Source organism: Podarcis cretensis (genome assembly GCF_951804945.1).
Source record: "Podarcis cretensis genome assembly, chromosome: 1".
NCBI lineage: Eukaryota > Metazoa > Chordata > Lepidosauria > Squamata > Lacertidae > Podarcis > Podarcis cretensis.
In genome coordinates, this window is record NC_137170.1 from 81,863,887 (window position 1) to 81,884,902 (window position 21,016).

The 21,016-nt window shown below is 42.8% G+C and overlaps 1 protein-coding gene across 4 annotated transcripts; it reads left to right on the plus strand.

The window, feature by feature from the left end:
* The first annotated feature begins 139 nt into the window (after positions 1 to 139).
* On the plus strand, positions 140 to 17,832 carry LOC307212656 (inner centromere protein B-like). Of its 4 annotated transcripts, none has more exons than XM_079970224.1 (19): positions 140 to 472; positions 693 to 833; positions 1,408 to 1,521; positions 2,510 to 3,231; positions 3,801 to 3,849; positions 5,112 to 5,145; positions 6,497 to 6,614; positions 7,182 to 7,272; positions 8,321 to 8,447; positions 8,536 to 8,670; positions 9,384 to 9,395; positions 9,697 to 9,806; positions 10,772 to 10,892; positions 11,908 to 12,006; positions 13,035 to 13,120; positions 13,376 to 13,457; positions 14,080 to 14,184; positions 16,461 to 16,620; positions 17,505 to 17,832. In XM_079970224.1, exons 2-19 carry the CDS (start codon positions 697 to 699, stop codon positions 17,717 to 17,719), a joined length of 2,517 nt encoding a protein of 838 aa, XP_079826350.1. In that variant the 5' UTR covers positions 140 to 472; positions 693 to 696; the 3' UTR covers positions 17,720 to 17,832. The 4 variants fall into 4 exon arrangements, with proteins under 4 accessions (XP_079826350.1, XP_079826349.1, XP_079826347.1 ...); XM_079970223.1 differs by having other exon boundaries at positions 140 to 468; XM_079970221.1 differs by lacking the exon at positions 140 to 472 and having other exon boundaries at positions 549 to 833.
* The last annotated feature ends 3,184 nt before the right edge of the window (positions 17,833 to 21,016 follow it).

Below are 21,016 nucleotides of genomic sequence, written 5' to 3' on the forward strand. Positions count from 1 at the left end.
CTTCGAATGCTGAGGCGGGCGGAGGGCGTTTTGCTGGGTTGTTTTTAAGAATTCAGGCACTTACCGTGCAAGTTTTAGGTGTGCTCCCTGCAGGGTGCAGGGTTTGCAGTTTGCCTCTTTCTGGGCAACCGACGGAGAACTTAAGTTTGTTTCCTTGGATTTGCTATTAACTAGCAGGTTTTGAGCATTTTCCTCCAGCTTTGCTCGACTCCTTTATCTTGGTAGGGACGGAGCGGCTTGCGCTCATCCTCATTTCCCTTTCTTATATTACCCAGGAAGCTCTCTCCCCATTCAGCCCCTGGCAAGCAGCAAAGGAGTTAAACAATTTGCAAACGTAATGGCGCTTAATCTAACTCTTCTAAAAGCAAAATCTAATCAGGCTAGTTGAAAAGTAACCGTTCCTAACCGTATTGAAAACCCGGGCAGCGTTGGCTTCCTAGTTTCTCCCTATTACTGATTTTGCATGATGTAAGTTGTTTAACATTACATATGTATAAGTTGATGGTTACTCTTCATTTGTCTTTCTGGCGTGTTAGCTTTCTCGCTCAACTTCAGTTTCCATGGTAGACTCAGACAAGCACGTTTGTAAGAAAATTGGTTGGTTGTCAATATTATCCGCTGCTAGGAGGAAATCACTATGCAATCAAATGCAGAATGCAATGATTAATGTATTTTTCTCCTGTTTTAACCAGTGCCATGGCAGAGGCAGGAGGCCCCACTCATCTTCTAGATGTTTGTAGCCGGAAGTTCACAGAATTCTTGTTCAATGCTGAACATAAATGCTTGGTGTGGTTGCGGGAAATCGAGGACGAAGCCCTGAAGATGTTTGAAAGGTAGGCTTAGGCTTTGACCCTTGAATCCCAGGCATCTTATAAAAGGGGAATATGACTTTTTCCACCAGTGCCATAATTTCTGCACTATTCTTAAGAGATTTAAAAAATGCAGAGTTCCAGTCTGATGGAAATCAAGGCTGTCTCTCTGGCATGTGGGTTTTGTTTTTGGTTTTGCTTTATTCTGCTCCTGGCATAAGCTGGGTATTTGCATCAAAAGTTTAGGACTGACTGACTGAGGGGCTTTTCTGCATGTGGATTCAGTGGCTGTCACTGTGATAAATACATATGAATATATTATTCTTTTACTATCAACTGGCTGGTATTGCAACATGTTCTGGCCTGCTAGAATGGCAGTATAATATTTAAGATTTTCTTCTGAAATAGGGACCCGCGTATTGTATTGAATCCAGCTAAACTTTGCTGAGGCTAGACTAGACCTATTGGGAGCAATGGATTGGTAATGTCCATTAATTTCAGTGGGTTTCCTCTGAATATGCCAAACATTGAATGCAACTTGCAATCTTTATTTTTTATTTTGGTTCAGTTCATTTATTCAGTAGATTGTTTTTAATAGCAACTTCAGTGCTGAGCCTGAGCTGATGCCCAGAACGCCGTCTCAAAAGAAGTATCGAAAGAAGAAACGATCTTCATGTTTTAAGGATGAATATAAGGAAATAACTAGAAAAAGGTATTGCAGTCAGAGGTCACAGAGATATAATATTTTTAGATGTTCATCTATGTGTATTTAAAAGAGCTATATCAATTCTGTACTTGCCTAGGACTGAATTATAACTTGCTAAAGTGGCTGTCCCCAGGTTTTGCTAATATCATGTTCCTCTCTGTTTCAAGATTATACTTGTCAGCCAGCACCATGCAGTGCTTAAATCAAGCCTTAGTTTTACCCTGTGCTGGGCACGTAATAAGGACAATGACTATTCAGTGGAGTAACTTATTGTTACAAAAGCCCAGTGCCTGCCCCTCTCTCTGCCAAGCAGTGGCAAGAGCACATGGGGCCACAGGCACACATGCAAGGTCTGTGTCCCTTTGGAGAATGGAAGACACAGCAGACACTGTCGTGCTTTAAGAAATAGGGGTTATTTGCCTATTTACACCTTCAACCTGCATAGAGGGAGTCTAGATCGTACAGCATGGCCCACGGCATTGCAGGCGACTTTTCGTCCCCTTCTCTAAGGTGGATCTCAGCCTTACTTCCTCCTCCTTCTGCCCAGAAGCCCCTGTTTCAAAACTCCCCTTTCCTGGCCCCTCACAGTTACCCTGGCAACCATTGTGACATCTGACTCCCCAGGCCAAAGGATCCTTCTGTGGCCCCTCAACACCTTTTTGTAATGCTAGCAGGTCTCCTCTTCTCACAGCCAGGCTGGTTTGCATAAGCCAGCCCAGGAATTCCTTTGCAGCTTGCATTCTCCCTTCATACCACAAATAACCAAAATCCTAGCATTCATTAATTTCTAGGTTTATCCTGTCTATAACACTACAAAGAAAATGGAGGGATTTGGTGTGGTCACACTCAATTCTAGTGGAGAAAAGCTCTGTGGAATATCTGAAATTTGTATCCCAGTATCTGGTGCCACCCTGTGGCTTAATATAGAATAAACTTTTTTTTTAGATTTTAAATTTTTTTAACAATAAGTTTATTTGCTTGTTTCTCTTTTAAGACTGTCTAGAAGACGAAGCAGTGTAAAGATAGTACCTTCTCAGTGTCTGTCCCCATGTGAAGAGAAACTGAAAAAAATTGATGTGGGGATGGCAAGATCCATGTCTGGTTTTGCGGCCTGCTCTGTTGCTAAACCAACTTCAGAAGTACAGTGTGACAAGTTGACTGTATATCCAGCAGGCGGTGGAGCACTTGGTACTGACTGTAGCCAAAATAGTGAATTATCAGGAAAACTGAATGAGGAGATGAATGGAGACCCTGAAATCATCACTGTGGGTTCTAGTGGCTGTTCAGTTGCTAGGCCTGGGGCTACAGAGGCTGCAGGTGTAGCAAATAGCTCTGCGCTGGTGCTGACAGACACAACTGATCCGGGAAACACAGAAAAAGATGCTGTCAGATCAATGCGTACATCCACTCCAAACACTTCTTTGAATGAAAAAGCAATGTGTGAAATTGAAGACTTTCCTGCCCAAGAACTAGTCACTAATATGGTGCCCGAGGGAGAGTTTTCCCGAGGGTTAAAGAACAACACTGGAACTTCTGCAGACTCTCAGTCAAGCCACCCCCCTCCAAATAGACCTCGCAAGAGCAGGCGGGTGTCACTCGCGGAGAAATACTCACTAGCCAACAAAAGGAAAAGCATGATTCGGAAATCCATCCACAAGAGCGTTGCTCAGAAGAAAGCAGTTTGGGACTCCTCATCTACCTCTAGCCAAGTAAGCTGTAAGTAAAGACAATTCAGTTCACTTCTGGGATGTAAGGCTCTACAAGCTGTCAATATGTAGCCTTAAGTTTGTGACATATGGGAAAGAAATTGTCATCTCCAATATGCTGCTTATATAGAAAGTGCGGGGTCACTTCCTAATTGGAGGGCCTTCAAAACTTGATATCTAACCCTGGTACACACAGTGTATTTGCCTTCTTTTTTCAGGCTAGGAACTACGCTGAAAAGTACACTGGTATTCCTTAATAGTTCACGCCTCACATCTCCCCTTAACTAACACTGATTTAATAAAACCTGTGGCATACTATGCTCTTTGTCATGCACAGTGAAAGTGCTGAATGAAGACAAGTACCAAATGGGCTGGTATGTTAATTCTGTCCATGTGTATGTACATACACCAGAGAGAATACACACATATACACCATTCACTGTAGCAGAACTTGTTGATATGTTTAAAGTTCTGCCTCTTAGACTGACAGAGTTGCTAATGGGAGGAATAGAAGCAAACCACACTTTTACCCTTCAAGCATTTGTTCAACTAATGGTTTTCTTTAACTTTATTCTCCAGGCCACAATTCCATTGATATATTCATGGATGATGAAACCAGCAAACATAGGTGAGCAAGCTTTAGCAAACAGACAGAAATCAAAGCCCTTTGGAAGATTCTGCTATAACTTTAAATTTTAAAAAAGAGTTTTTTTAAAAAAAAATCTGACCAGTGCCATTATAAAGGTTGCTAAAATGGAAATAAGAGAAATATGTTTTCCTTTTAATTCATTTTAAATGTTAACATTACTGTATAGCATAGTGATGTGTTAGCACTATATCTCTTTCATTATAAAAAAAATACCAAACCCAAAAGACTCCTACCTGGAAAATTGTCTTAGTGGCAGTTAAAACAAAACAAACAAACAGGATCATAAAATGGCACCTATCACAAGTGTTTTGCTAATGTGTGTTGAGCATCAAACACCCTACCCACAGCATCTATGTCATGCCTTCTAGTGTGGATGGATCCTAGTGGAATGTACACTGAAGAAAAATACTCATTATGTGGAAAATGAGTTGCGGTTCTGTCTGTAGTTTACAGTGGAAGAGCAAAGACTGGAGTAGCCTCAGTCTCAAGGCTCTGTTGCACTTTGCTTCTTGACTAAGGTCACAAGTGGCAGAGGGAGCTTTTGGTCCTAATTGACAAGAAAGCCCTAGTTGTCTGGCCTATACTCCTCACCTTCCCAGATTTATGTGGCGATCTGCTCCTCAGCTCAGGAATCTACTGGTAAAATGTCCCCAGGGTATAAAGAGGTTCATTGCATACATATGTGTTGTGATATATGCTTGAATGGTGCTTATTTAACACTTTGGATGTGTTTCTGGCACACTTGACTAAAGGATTGGTCATTGCTCTCTTGACAGCTATGAGGCTCCTAATAAACGTATAGCTTAAAGTCATTTTACGCCAGGACTGGGGAACCTGTGGGCCTCCTAATGTCATTGCAACATCAATTGCAACCAGCATTGCCAGCAGTCAGGGATGATGGGAGCCAGAGTCCAACAACATGTGGAGGTCTACAAGCTCTCCATTCCTGTTTTCTACTGTCCACTTTAAGACCAGTGGCTCTGCAAAAAGTCTTTACCTTTCCTTGGAGTCTTATGTTCAGTTTAAACTTCTGAAGTTGCACCCTGAAGGGCATTAAAAAGTAGACTGGTAGACCTGGGGACACAATTCTTTCAGCTTTGTTCTATCAGAAGATTCAACTTCTGTTCAAGTAGCCCATCAATTGTTCTTTGGAAGTGCCTTAAGGTTTTAATCTGCTCATGCAGCCATTGTTTTGATCTCTGTTGGGATGGGTAACGCTTTGTCAAAATGCCTCTCCTTAGGCCTTTTTTGGCACAGAATGCTGAAACCGGTGAGGTAAGGTATTGATAAGCTATCCACTGGGTTACACTTGGTGAATTGCCTGCTCTTTCCTTGCACCTGCTTTAGTTCAGATCACTTTCCCTCATAATCTTGTACGAATCTGTCGGTTGGATCAGAGGACCGGCCAGTTAGTTCTGTCAGGATGGCTAGTGATAGATGCTCCGTGTTAAAAGGCATCCAAACAAAACTTGGAGACTTGTGCAAAATGCAGAGGAAAACTAAGTGTTGTATCTGTCAGGTAGAGAAGTAAATTAGGGCCTTAGACATGAGCCTCTTGGAGGTTCCGAGTCTTAACACTTGTATGTGGTCTTGGGAAGAAGTTTTTATTTGCCACCCCTCTTTTCTGTTTTGGGTGTCAGATTAGACTTGTAAAAGTATCTCATTGCAGGGACTTAGGTTCTTGTGTCAAGATAGAACTATCACCTCTTGTGCAACTGAACAGACATTATCCATCTTAACTAATGCAAGTAATTAAGTCTATATGGCCGGCTGCTACTGTGTTGGGACATTTTTCACCTTAATTTGCCTAAACAAGACACCACCACTGCTATGTTATAGAGGGGCAGCTCAGTCAGTAGAGCATGAGACTCTTAATCTCAGGGTTGTGGGTTAGAACCCCATGTTGGGTGAAAGATTTCTGCATTGCAGGGGGTTAGACTAGATGACCCTTGTGGTCCCTTTCAACTTTACATATCTCTGACTCTGTGTCTTTTCTAAGCCAGGTAGGCCCAACCTACATGACCACACTGAACCCTTTGCCCAGATATTTTAGCTTTTATGTGGAGGAAGGCTTTGTTTAGGAGAGCAATTGAATAAGCATGCCTTCTCTCCTTTCTCCCCCATGACACCACTGCCAGTAGTGCTAGTCTAAGAAAGTTTTATTTGATCTTCTAATAGTATAAACTGATCCCAAGACTCCTGCTTCTGGTGTTTGAATATTTCTTTGACTTCGGTTGGGTTCCTTCACTGAGTGCTATATAGCTGCTTTCTTGGAAATAGTCTTTTAGTATTTCTCTCTCTTTTATCTTTCTTCGTGAAAAATGGCACGTGCTTATTTTACTGTTTGTGTGAGTTGCTCTGGTTTCAGTGTTCCATTGCGCCAGAAGCGGCTTAGTCATGCTGGCCACATGATCTGGAAAAAACTGTCTGCGGACAAACGCCAGCTCCCTTGGCCTGTAAAGCGAGATGAGTGCCGTAACCCGAAAGTCGTTCATGACTGGACTTAACTGTCAGGGGTCCTTTACCTTTTAATAAAAGTTATGCATGTGCTTCATCTAGGATTCAGCTCGCTCAACCTTGTGGAAGGACTCTCACTCTAGTGTTAAAACATTATTTTTTCCTTTAGGCTTTGAACACACTACAAAATATGACTTGTGCTCTGGGTGCACCTAGTCTGAATATTTGTTGCACTTTGCAAAGTCCAGTTCCACTTGAGATGCAGCAAGGGGAATCATGCAGTAAAGGTAAACAGCTTCATGCAATCAAAGCTGCCTGCACAGCATATAACTTTGAGAAACAAATGAAAGTAGAAGTTGCCATCAACCCACTATAGCATCGTTATGAATCATTTTCTTTTTATTTTAAAAAATCTATTTTTGTTTCTTTAGAATTTTAATTATATGGGTTGTGTTTCCAAGTTTAGAATAAAGGGGAACTGTCATATAAGTTAACCTGCATAAATGCTTAGCATCTTGTTCTTCCAATGGAAAGGATTCAGGCACAAGAGACCTGAATCCTGGCATACTGTTACTATGCCTAGATTAGCATCATCTAGAGCAGTGTTTCCCAACCTTGTGCCTCCAGCTGTTTTTGGACTACAATTCCCATCATCCCTTGCCACTGGTCTTGCTAGTCAGGGATGATGGGAGTTGTAATTCAAAAACAGCTGGAGGCACAACACTGGTCTAGAGTACACGTTGCACCCATGGTACGATTTCCACCTAACCTTAGCTGCCATCAGTTGAGGGTGGCTTTTGTGATACTGTTTCAGGAAAATACCCTTCATTGAACTAATTGTGCCTTCTCCACAGAAACAGCTGAAACTAAAATTACTGACACCCAGGTCTGTGGAGCTGACTATTCAGCCCAGAGCTGTCCCCATGAGCAATTGCAGAATATACGGTATGTTTTCTTTTGGGAGCATAATCTGGTGTGGCCTCTCTTTTTTCTTTTCAGCTTTGATTTAATCCACCTCAGTTTCCAATCAGTGCAGCTAACAAAAGTTGTTTCAGGTAGAAAGAGTTCTCCTGGAAGATATCATGATGCCTTGTGTTAGGGATTGGTTACACAAGTATATCTGATGAAAGCTTATATTTGTTCTGGGAGATGAGTTCTTCCAGGATAGGTCCAGCCAGTGAGCCATATTCTTCTCTCTTTTCTTATCCCCCCCATCCCCCCACTCAGTGGGTCACCGTTGGCAGGTGGGTGGACTTAGAAATAGTATGCAGTCCATTATCTTTACTGGTAAAAGCTCCATAATGAAAATCTCCTAGTATAACAAATCAGAGGAAATTTGGATAGCTGGGTAAGCTTAACACGTGTTATGTACATTGACACAAAATTGGAAGTGTCAGGCAAAATTGGCTGTCATGACACCATGTGGCATAACAGTATACAGTCGTACCTTGGATCCCGAATGCCTTGGTACTCAAATGTTTTGGCTTCCGAACGCCACAAACCCAGAAGTGAGTGTTCCGGTTTGCGAACCGACGGGGCTTCCACAGCTTCTAATTTGCTGCAGGAGCTTCCTGCAGCCAATCAGAAGCCATGCTTTGGTTTCCGAACGTTTTGGAAGTTGGAACGGATTCCGTTCTACTTCCAAGGACAACTGTATATTCTTGAACATGTTACTATATCAAGCTGTTATTTTATTCTAATCTGAAGAGCCTGAAATTTTGGATTCAAAAATATATAGAAGGTTTTTTGTTTCTTGTGCTTGCTAGGTTTTTGTTTGTTTTTTGTTCTTTCCTCTGTAATCCCTCTCCCCCTCCCCAGTTTTCTTTGAGCTTCACTGGATTGCTTATAGGGCACCTTGATCTCTAAAAGGACATTGAGTAAGAGGCCCAAAACCTTTTGATCCTGCTGAATCGTTGGGAGTCTTCAGATCTCTGACAGCAAGGATAATTTATGTAATTGGGATTGCTATGTATACACTTCATGCTCTTTTCAGGAGCCAGAGTTATAAACAAGCAATGGATGAACTGCCTGCTGGCCAGCACACACAGGATGGAGGCGCTTCTCTTCCTAGTCACAAACCCACATCTCCTGCAAACAAGCCCTTATCTGGCCCAGGCAAGGTAAGTAAATGCCAAGGGCAACATAATGGCCCTTTTCTGATGCCACATAACTGGCCAGCCACTAAGAACATCCATACTCTTCCGACAGATCGCACGGCCTTTCAAAAACTTCTTCCAGACAATACAGAAGAGCCAGCTACTCAAATCCCCAGGGTCTGCAGGCCACAATAGTGTCATGAAAAATCTCATCAAACGTGGCACCCCCAGTAAGCCTACCTCCAAGGTAAGTGTCAAGGATGCTGCTCAAGTTAAAAGTCTGCTACACACTGAGCTCCTGGCAGCTGCAGTTACCTTGCGTAGCAGGGCTAAGGGACCTCTGCATGAGACCTTGCAGAACTGCTGCCAGCTGGATTGGGTTTGGTGAACTAATAGTGTGGGCTTATGCATCCTTTTATCACACTGAGAGATGTGAGGTTGGGGCTAGGACTGTCATTTTGTAAGTGGCCTCGTGGGAAATTTCCAGTGCATACCAGCAAGAGAAGTTTCTTCCTCCACTTGTGCATGTGGGTTTGATCAGTCTGCCTTACTCTTGGGGAAACCAATTTGGGAGGTCACCAGTCAGACCAAGCCATCATCTTCTGCCCTTTGTCCTATCTGAAGCATGGCTGAAGTCTCTTCAAAATTAAGCTTGCTGGACTTTCCAGCTTTGGTTTGGTTTAATTTAATTCCCATTCCTGCTGTGGAACTTGGGATCTTTGATAGCTTTAAGGCAGCAAATTGGGATTTATTTGCCTCATCTCTCCTCTGTTATAACTGATAAGTAAAGCAGTTACTTGCTGGGCCCTGGTGCCATGTTGCATCTTCTCACAAGCCTTTGCTTTACTAAGGCAGAAGGAACTGTTCTTGAATCACTCTAATGAACTGGTTAGTTAGCATTTAGACTTGGAAACTAAGTAACTTGTCTTTCCTTTCCTTTTCATATTCATCCTACCAAAGGGAGAGTTTGTTGTAAGTAACTATTTTTCTCATTTTGTGGCCTGGGAATTTATTTATTTTTTAAAAGTCTTAACTGCCCTAAATGTGCTACCCATTTTAGCTGCATATGGATCTTTTTGGAAGGTTTTGGTGTTTTACGTACCTAAGTACTGCTACACGTACTGATCTGGCTGTAACTCGAGGTAGTGAGGTTGGAGAAAACATTGCTTTTCTTGGTTAGCGAGTCAATAATAATAATAATAATAATAATAATAATAATAATAATAAATGGTTGCCACAACCAGAAGTAGTCTAAACTTTCTACACATCATAGGAAAAGGAGCGACAGCGTCTTGAGAGTTTGCGGAAAAAGCAAGAAGCTGAGCAGCAGAGGAAGCAGAAAGTTGAGGAAGAAAAAAAGCGGCGACTAGAAGAGATAAGGCTGTAGGTAGCTGTTCACCCTCAGTCCTGTTTGGATAACTGTGGGCCATTCACCTAGATAAGTCCAGCCTGCAGTCTAAACTAGGCATGGCAGGCCATTTATACAAATTATACCACCTTTCCCAAGCCTGGCATATGATGTCCATCTTGAGGAAGTTCATGTTGCAGCTAAAAGGACGAAGGCGACTCAGGAGTGCACTCTCGGTGAGGACCTGATTCTTCCTTTGCATTGCCAGCTTGAATGCAAGCTAGGGAAGAATCAGCAGCCTGGTGGCATCAGGTGATGGGCAGGCGGACCATAGGTGGCCTGTGGGGGGGGGGAGGTCATGCCAAAGGAAGAGAGAACTCTCTTCAAATATGGCAGGACGTACGGGTGTAAACTCTTCATAGCACTGAAAATATATTTCATTTATATTTGTTGGGGTGGGGGAAACAGTCAATCTCCTGAGATCGCTATGATGTCAGATGAACCGTTTTTCCTTGGTGGTACAACATGCTAACAAAGGAAAATTGAAGTCAAGCAAGGCTTGTTGTGTTTTTGTATTATGTTGGAAGCTGCCCAGAGTGGCTGGGGCAATCCAGTCAGATGGGCAGGATATAAGTAAATAATAGTAATAGTAATAATAATAATAATTAATTATTATTAAGTTACCACTGATCAGCTGGTTCAAGCCCTGCTTTCTACAAGGATTGGCAGCACTACCAAGTTCCCCATGGGGAGCTCTGTACTGCAGCCACTTCCAGCGGGCTGATTGGCCATGATAGCAAGCCTTCCTTGCTAATGAACAATTGGGAGTGCATGTTACGGTTTCCTGTGGCACGTTCCCTGCCTGCCCCATACCTGACACCACATATCCTGGTGGACGTGGTGTGGGGAAGTAACATTGCTTGCCAAATTGGGGCTTTGTGCCAGGCCTAAGGTTCCCCATCCTCTACTATAAACACACCTATTTCTCTATATCTCACAGAAAGCGGGAAGAACGTCTAAGAAAGACACTGCAAGCTCGAGAACGGGTGGAGCAGATGGGGGAAGAAAAGAGAAGGAGAATGGAGCAGAAGTTATCTCAACATGAAGAAAGGAGCGAGAAGGTGGGAGATGGTCCCATTTTCTTCCTAGCCTTTTAATGACAGTAGTCAGAGCATGTAAGCGGATTCCTATTGGTATGTTGTGTCATCCATTCTGAGAGATGTGGTTTTATGTTTTATTAAATAGGCTACCAATCCCAACGTTAATTCTTTGTATACAGTGGTACCTCAGGTTACATACGCTTCAGGTTACATACACTTCAGGTTACAGACTCCACTAACCCAGAAATATTACCTCGGGTTAAGAACTTTGCTTCAGGATGTGAACAGAAATCGTGCTCCGGCAGTGCAGCAGCAGCAGGAGGCCCCATTAGCTAAAGTGGTATCTCAGGTTAAGAACAGTTTCAGGTTAAGAACGGACCTCTGGAACGAATTAAGTACGTAACCAGAGGTACCACTGTATATGTAATCCAGGGGTCACTAATGTGGTACCCTCCAGATGTTGCTGGAATACAGCTCCCATTATCCCTGACTATTGGCCATGCTGACTGAGGCTGATGGGAGTTGCAGTCCAACAATATCCAGAAAGCACCACATTGGCTACTCTTGGTTTGGCCTTTTAACAAGAGCTGAAGAACCTTTGCCCAGATGTTGCTGGACTCTGACTCACATCAGCCCCAGCCTGTGTGACCCAAGGTAATGATGATGGGAGTTGCAGTTCAAGAACATATGGAGGGCACTTGGTTCCCTAGCCTTGCTCCTGGCAATCCTGTGAGGCCAGGGAGGCTGAGAGGCTACAACTAGCTCAAGGTCACCTCATGAGCTGCACCCAGTGGCGATTTGAACCTGGGTCTCTTCAGTTCTGGTCTGGCACTGACTACAGGATCGCACTTAGTACTCGGCACTGAGATCATAAACTCAAATCAGTACTTCACAGGCATGTAGGGTTGACAATTCTTAACTGGATTCTGTTCTCTCTCCCCCCCCCCCACTTCCCAGATACTATATGAATTGTTATTCAGTATGGTCTTGAGGTCTGAAATATGAAAACCAAAATATGAAAGGATCTTTCACACAGGTGCGGGAAGAGAAAGTAGCAGAGGAAAAGACCAAGAAAAGAATATCTACTAAGAAAATGGGGGAAGCAGAAGCGCGAAAACAGAAGGTGCTTCAGATGGTGAGCACTGTACTGAATGTTAAGTGAAAGGGTATACAGAAGAGAATGAAACTGAGGCAGGGGATTTAAGCCCTGCATGCTGGAGACTGAAATAGTCAAACTCCTGAGCAACGTCTTATTGTAATCCTGAAAAGTGCATTTGCCGTTGCCTGAAGTATCAAACCCTGGAGGTCTCCTTGGAAAGAGAAAGATGCATTTAAATCTCCACTGACCTGCTGGTTCCTACTAACAAAGCCAGGCCATAAGGAGTTGTCAGAAGGGGTGAGGAGTGAGCAAAATATGGAAGGACTCTTGGTGGTGAGAATATGTAGGTTTTTAAAACCTACCCGAATGTCTTTGCATCTAGCTTCCTAGCATTCATTCTGCTTAAAGGTCTCCTTCTTTGGAGGTCTTTAAGCAGAGGCTTGACAACCCTATGTCAGGAGTGCTCTGATGGTGTTTCCTGCTTGGCAGGGGGTTGGACTCGATGGCCCTTGTGGTCTCTTCCAACTCTATGATTCTAAGAGGTAATACCATTGCCACATGCCCTCAGACATATTAAATGCAAAATCCTCTAGCTCAGGCATTACCTTCTGTATCTCCTGGGGAGCCATGAAAAAAGCACCCAAGTCCCACTGTGGTTTTCACTGCACGTATGGGTGAGAATTGAGAAGTATTGTCTGAACTGCTTGGTTTGTTTCTAAAGCATTCTGCTTGGCTGTTTAGTTTTTTAATAAACCTTGTTGTTACAATAAAACCTCTCTTAATACAATTCCTGTTGTGTACATAAGGAGCAGTTAAATATAACGGGGCAGAGTTCTCTTTGTTGCACTACAGCAGCCTTTCTCAACCTTGGGTCCCCAGATGTTGTTGAACTACAACTCCCATCATCCCTAGCTAGCAAGGCCAGAGTTCAGGGATGATGGAAGGTGTAGCCCAACAACATCTGGGGACCCAAGGTTGAGAAACACTTCACTACAGGGATTTGGCATTTCCCTGCCTGCTCTTCATGTTTGTGGTGGGTGCTGATTCTGTACTCCTTGTTTCAGGAAGAAGGGCACAAAAATCGAGAGTGGAAGACCGTTGGAGAAATTAAGAAAATGCTGGAGCACAATTGCACAAAACAGGGGAAAGGGTGAGGACTTTGCTTCCTTGGTTACAAGGTTGGATGACCCTAGGAACACGTGATGGAATGGGGTAGATGCAATTCTGATGACTTCCCAAAATTGTATGTAAAAGGGCCAGTTCTAAAACCATATGGCTTTCTTTGGGGTAATATATGCATTTTGTAATTAAGGGAAAGTGCTTAAAGCTGCAGTCCTAACACAGACTTGCTAGTAATCCAGTCACAAGTAAACATGTTTATGTATGCTCTCCTTTCACTTTTTAGACACCATGGGCAGCATGATAAAGAGAAATTGGTGAGACCCCAGGAGCTAGCAGTAGTTACAGAAGAGGAAGAAAATCTGAAGGTACGCCAAGGAATTGGAAAGCCAGGATTTGAAGTGGGGGTGGGCATAAAGCCCCACTTGCCAGCAGTTATGTAAACAAATCCCTCTAATTTTAGCAGATGCATTTTGAAAATGCAGGACATCAACTTGTCCCTTGTACTGCTGATGGGAACTGCTTGAATTGAGTATTTTCTTGTCTGACACCATTTAAATTCTGTAAAGTGCTGTGTTAATCTTGTGCAGCTATGTATCCCACCATACTGAACCAGATTGTAGGTTTGTGCACATTTTTTGCACGATATGCTCTACAAGAGAACTGAGTTTACACTTATATTTGTTCTTCGGGGAATGGGATGGGTGTCTGGGGAGTCACCCAGCGGAAAGGTAGCAATCATAATTATGCTTCACTGATGATGGGGGAGCAGGTGGGAAGAGTTAATGGACTTGTTAGTGGAGCATCTTAATGGATTTTTCTGAAAAGAAACTTGTTTTTTGAAGACCCTCTGCATCTTTACAGAAAATAGCTGCTGGTGCCTTCTGGTGAAGAGGCTACCCTACTAAATTTCAATGCAGTCTGGGTGAAGTGGATGGAATCAAAGACCATTGTAGAATGGTCAGCTAATAAATCTGATCTTGCCAATAGGATGAACAGAATTCTACCCGCCTAGATGAGCTGCAGCAAGAAAAGAAAGCTGTGCAGGTGGACACAGTTCCTGCTACTAATAAATGGTTGAATATAACTGCCCAGGTAAGCAATAGATAGTTGAGGCCTGTAGTCAGATACCTGGGCTTTGAATTGGAAAATGACTTGGATGTCCATTGGTATCTCACAAACTTGTGACACCTTTTCAGTAACTGAAATTAAAAGCAGTCCTCCGTTTTATGCTCAGAGATATATTCACTCTGCCTATGCCTTGAGCAGTGGGCAGACGCAGTCTAAAATTGCCTTCTGTTGCCCCTCCCTTCCCTTTGCCTGTTAAGTAAGCACTTGGGGATGGGGCAGTGTCTATGTTTCTGCAGTTCCCCTCACTTGTTGGCTATAGAGCAAGCAGTTGCCCTTGCTATGTAGTGTACCTCAAAGCATCATTAGGGCCTACACTGTGATTAAAGCAGATCAAGAACAGCCAGGCTGTATATTGCTGAATGTGTTAAATGCCTCCAACTTGGGGACCTTTTATTTCTCTTCTCTCCTTACCTTACCAACGCCTTCTAGCACAGCCGCTTGGCTGTCACTGGCATAGGGTTTTGAGTGAGTTTTGTGACCCAGATGCTGCATTATTAAGCATTTCCTGAGGCTGTACACTTCCTTCCTCTTTGAAGGAGGCAAGGCATCGAAAAGAACACTCTTTTGAATACATATTGGAAGAAACCTGCAGCTGTTTATGCTGCAATAAGCAGACATGAATTCTAAAGGTGCTGCAGTTCTGACAAATGAGCACAAGGGGGCATGAGAATATGAAGAACTAAGCTGTTTGATTGCCGTTATCAAAGAAGACTGGGAATATTTGTAAAGGGCAGCCCTTCCATGGCTGTTGTCAGTGCTTTTTTTCTGGGGGGACACATACCCCTAAATATTTTGTGAATCTTTGTACTTTTGTCCATTTACTGTATTTATTTTTCCCAATTTGAACTATAAAATGGTGATTTTCTTGAGTCAAAATGAGAGAACCCCCTAAACCTTTTTAAAGAAAAAAATGTACTGGCTGTAGCACCACCATAGGAAGGACTTAGAAGAAGCAGTGCTTCTTAATACTGAGGGGGTTACTTTGGAGCAATGGTATCTCGCACCCTATGCACACACACTTACCGGTATGCTATTCCATTTAGCCTGGCAGCAACCAGAATGAGGGAGGTGAAGCTTCATAATTCCCCATGTTGCCTTGTGAGTATCTGGTGTGCAGCTCCAATAACTCACAAAAGCGCAGGAGAAGGATTACTAGAAGCCAGCAAAAATGCAGTTCAGCGTTGTTCTGGTTAGACCTGGAGTTATTTTCTTTCAGCCAGTTAAGGAGGAAGCTGTGAGTGCTATATATAGCAATGCCCTTGTGTGTCTATGAAGTCCTAGACTTCATGGTGTTTCAAAGTGTCAGCATGTTGGAACAAGCTCAGTTCCGACGTATAATGTAACTGGCCGCTTTTGCATTATGTGCATTCATGTATTCATTCTTCATGTAGCCACTGCCTGGTGGCATATTGTGATAGACAAACTGGAACTACCAATCTCAAACCTTAATTTTTAGGAACTTGCATAGCTGGTGCCTTTTAGTTCTGTGACGCGGTCACCAGCATCTCCCTAGCTATTTATCTTTTGGACTGTACCACCAATGGCTCAGGCCCGCAATAGCTCAAGGACCGCCTCTCCCTTTATAAACCAACCTGGCCTCTGCAACCATCATCTAAGGCCTTTTTTCGTGTGCCTCCTCTGCAAGAGTCTGGAGGGTGGCAACACAAGAACAGGCCTTTTCTGTAGTGGCTCCCTGCTTGTGGAATGCTTCCCCCAGGGAAACTCACCTGGCACTGTCATTATATATCTTTAGGTTCCAGACAAAAATGTTTCTCTTCAACCAGGTCTTGGGCTGATTAATATTCTATGGCCTTTTAAATGTATTTGGGATGAGTGTTTTTGTTTTGTTTTGCTTTGTTTCTAACTATTTATTTTTGATTGTATTCTGTTTTTTTATCTTGTGAACCACCCTGAGATCTTTGGATGAAGGGCAGTATATAAATTTAATAAACAATAATAATATACACACATTACAGAAAATAAAAAAAAACTTCAAGCACATTAGAGCATCCATATTCCATATTAAATATTCTAGGTATGGTAATCATAAGCTTTCCATAGTGATTAATGATCCCGGAGGACATATCCACAGTGTCATTTGAGGTGCTTGCATAATAAGAAATTTAAAAAGGCACAGGTCGAAACATTGGAACTGGAAGATGTATAGCCAAAGAGCCCTGTTGGCAAATTGCTGCAACTGTAACATTAACCAATCCATTCAGGTCTCGTCTTTATTACAGAAATCTCCTGCTGGCCGCTCTAGTCAAATGAGCCCCCAAGGTCTGAAAGGTACCAAGTCCCTCAAAGTCAACCACAATGACTATGGAATGGATTTGAATAGCGATGACTCCACGGATGACGAAAGCGAGCCCAGGAAACCCATCCCTGCATGGGCCACTGGTAAGAGTGAGTTTTCAGTGGCCACAAAATGGCCACTGAAATTGGCCAATCACTGAAATTACAGGGTTCTTGCTTCAGATTCTGATGGTCCTCTCGATTTTTGCTGGGTCTGTCCTAATACATAATACGTAATACGTAAAAGACATAAACAAATCTCTCAGAGCTCAGTTCTGCTACAAGACCCTGACAGTACCACAAGAGCCTTTACAGCGCCTCTACACAACTGTATGGAGAGAGCAAAGTCAATGTAGGCTTCATTGCTCTCTATGAGATGCTCTTTCTGGATGGTGGATGGTTGGTTGAAGGACCCTGAGTGAGATGCAAGGAAGGGAAGATCTCCCGGGGTGAGAGACTGGGAGAAGAAAGGCAAGCCCCCAGGTGAGAGCCGGGAGGGTCCCCTGCTTTCTGTGTGTGGCAAGGGTTAAGAACTACCTTTGAGAGAAGACTTTCTTTTTTTCTTCCTCTGTTTTTGTTTTTATTTAGTTTCTTATATTGTGAAAAAGCTTTAATAAAATCTTACGGGGGCGGGGGGGAATTCATCGTGTAGCCAACTTGCCCAGCTTGAAATATAATTTCTGTTCTACAGGCCTGCCTCTATTTGGTCATCTGACAAACTTGCTTTTTAATTCCTTTGGGGTTTTTTGAATCAAAATGATAAGTCTGCTTGTGTGGTGGAGACTATTGGATAATTACAGTGAGGTATTCCGTATGTAGGCCGAGCCATACCTAGATCCGTTGAGTGCTGCAGCTGAATTGAGCTGCTGGCTAGAGTCCACTCATAGATTGGGCTTCACATTTCCCCCCCCCCCTACGTAGAAGTGCTTCAAGTAGAGATGTGTTGCTACTTGAAGGATTACTCACAGAATAACTCCTTGTTTCCTCAGGTCTTCAGCTTAATGAAGCTGTTACATACCAATACTACAACCCTCCAGACATCAACAAGTTCTTTGGAGTAATCTTAAGTCCTAAACTAGAAGCTATCTTCTACAAAAGTAAGCCGAGGTATTTCAAGCGCACAAGTTCAGCTGTTTGGCAGTCTCCACCTCTTCCAGGTACCAAAGCAGCATTGCGTGCCTCTAACAGTATGAAGAAGCACTGAAGCTGTATAGAACCACTTATGGCGCTCAGCTGTTTTTTGTCTGTCATGTCTATGTAAAATGCATCTGTAAGGTATTTTAATGTTTTATATCTTGTGCAATAAAGGTTTAAATGCTGAAACTGTCAAGAATGTTTTTTTTTAAAAAAACCAAATAACCAGGGCAATTTTGCTTTGCTTATTTTGGATATAATTATTATTATTATTATTATTATTATTATTATTATTATTATTATTTATTTGTACCCCACCCATCTGGCTGGGTTTCCCCAGCTACTCTGGGCGGCTTCCACAACGACCAAAAATACACAAAGATGTCACACATTAAAAACTTCCCTGAACAGGGCTGCCTTAAGATGTCTTCTGAATGTCAGGTAGTTGTTTATCTCTTTGACATCTGATGGGAGGGCGTTCCACAGGGCGGGCGCCACTACCAAGAAGGCCCTCTGCCTGGTTCCCTGTAGGTGCAGGTGTTTACCGAATCTTCCAACTAAGATGAAGAAAGAGGTTGTAGTAGACTTCAATACTGCTAGGTTTATCTCTTCCCATTGTGCCTTCAGGTCATAATAGACTGTTTATAACTGTTTCTTACTTCACACCAGCACAAATGGTTCTTCCAAGCTAATGGTGAGACAGAAAGAGGGCAGTTGAAAAAACAAGCTGACAGTAGTTGGAATAACTGAACAAGTAAACAAATGGGCAAGAATGATGTGAACTAAATTCTTGCTCAGTATGAACCAAAGGGATCACTGCCAGACTAAACTATATTAATACTTTATGGGACTTCCTCTTCCTTTCTAAAAAAACGTGGGTTTGGTCTTATGTAACTACTACCAGCCTTTAGTTTAGCACACAGTTCCCAAATGTTATCCTCTCAAATTTTCGGTAGTTTGGGGACAAGCCTTTTTTACCTGCCCAGATCAGAACGCAGATTCACTTCTTCAGAAAATTAAATTTCAGTGTGACATACAAAGGTTACATGCATTTGCAGTCAAGTAAATAAAAGACAGATATTTTGATGACTTTCCTAGAAAGGCAGTAAAACCAAGGGATGTTACAGCTCACACGGTTATTTCTGAAATTTTGAGGAGGATGAAATCTGTCATCTTGACAAAGGCACTACATAAGCTCACTTTTCATGGCTCCGTCTAATAGGAGTATTGCAGTGACCTTGGCTTTATTTACATGAAGGTAGCTAGCTTTAGGGTTTTAAAGTGATAATTGCAACAAATGTGTTTTTTCTTATTTGAAACTGCCTCTGGGGACTGCTGTATCAAAGGACAAGAAGTAATGCCCTTGTCTTGGTAGCAAAGATTATCTGACATGAGGATGCCAAGGCCGTTTCCTTGGAAGAGACAAGCCCAGAGCTGTCCTAGCAGGCGTGTTCAGTTTCAATGTCCAAAACAGCAATTAGGCACAGAAGGTAGCTAAACATGATTTGTGTTGCTAGGCAAACCTTGATGAAAAGTTGTGACTCCAGACTAATATTATATTACTGGTCATGCTATAAAAGTGAGCCTTGAGATTAATCAATCAGTTGGTAGCTACTGTATTTTTCGCTCCATAAGATGCACCTGACCATAAGACGCACTTAGTTTTTAGAGGGGGAATGCAAGAAAAAAAAATTCTTTAAAGGGAGCTCTGAGCAGAGCTGTCCTTCTTCCTCCTCGGGGAAAAGCCCCCAAGAGCCGCACACACGCTCCACACGGCTCTTTAAAGGGAGCGCTGAGCAGAGCCTCCCGTCTGCATTCGCTCCATAGGACGCACACACATTTCCCCTTACTTTTTAGGAGGGAAAAAGTGTGTCTTATGGAGCGAAAAATACGGTAATTTTCATTGATTTGTTTTGGAAGTAGGGGACTCTATTGGAATTGTAAGTTCTCCAGCATTCTCTATTATGCATTCATCACCTCTGCCTAAAAAACCAGTAGCCTACTGTGCAGATTGTGGTTGCTGCCTGTCACAGACTCCTCTTGCACTAGCAACTGTGTGATACTAGTAGGCAAAAGGAGCCAGGTGGTTCTTGTGTTGCATTGGCAAACATACTTCTATCCCCCTCCGGGGCAAATGCTTACAAGCCACCCTATGCTACTAGGGATATCTGCTGGCATAGGGAAATGTACACATGTACACCCCTGTCCTGGAACAGATTTTTGGTGTTTTGAAGAGCAGGTGGTCTCAACCCAAAGAAGAGATCTTCCTTTTTAACTCCTCAATTTGCTACATTCTGTATCTGCGTGTGGACTTAGAAAATTGAAGGTATGGCTATCAAATTGGCCTTGGAGCAACAACCCACTCATTCATAACAATTTCTTGTTTGTCAAAGTAATGTTCATGTCTTGTGTCAGAGGAATCTTGTCCCGTCAGCTGAAATCTGAATTGGCATAATGACATAGCCAGAAGAACAGGAAGGAAAAAGATGAATCAGTCGCTATGGATTTTCAAAGAATGACCCTTTGTCAGATGACTGGAAACAAATTTTTGTACAGTGTGGTTTTTTTAATCCCATGAATCTCCTTTAACATCAGCAAAACAAAAACCTTTCATTCCTTTTGTCTGCATAAATTGGACCACAGAGGCTCCCATGTAATTTGTACTTAATCTGCATTAAGACTGCAGATGTTGAGTCAAGGCTGTTGATGGGAATGTGTTTCCTTATTCTCTACTACTTACACAATTTTGGGTGAATAACAATTGCTCAGTTGTAATGCACTTGAAATACTGGCTCTTTTGGAAGTCATTAGTAATGGCACAGGATTGAAGGTGCTTTGCTCCTTTTCCTAGAGCTGAATTGAAAGGATGTGCACAGCAATTAACAGTGTTTCCCAACCTTGGGCCTCCAGCTGTTTTTGAACTACAACTCCCATCATCCCTGACTAGCAAGACCAGTGGCAAGGGATGATGGGAATTGTAGTCCAAAAACAGCTGGAGGCCCAAGGTTGGGAAACACTGATCTACAAGAGCACTGCCTCCTGAGCAATGAGTATCCTTTTGCCAACCTTTGCATTTCCAAAGAACTCTGTAATGATTCTACCGTTTACCCCCTAGACTGGTGTGTGTGTGTGTGTGTGTGTGTGCACGCCTTGCACCAACCCAGTCATGAAGGATCTGCCGCTCACTCAAATGAGTTTCTGAAGAGTGAGATGTAGCTCTTTCCATCAGCAACCGCTTGCTAAACTGTGATGACTGAATCTGCAGCTCTTGTTCTCCCAAGCTGTGCTTCTTTGTGTTTCTCCTAGTGATAATTACAGAGGGTTAGTATTGCTTCTGTGCACATGACTTGAGGAAGTGCTACAGCAT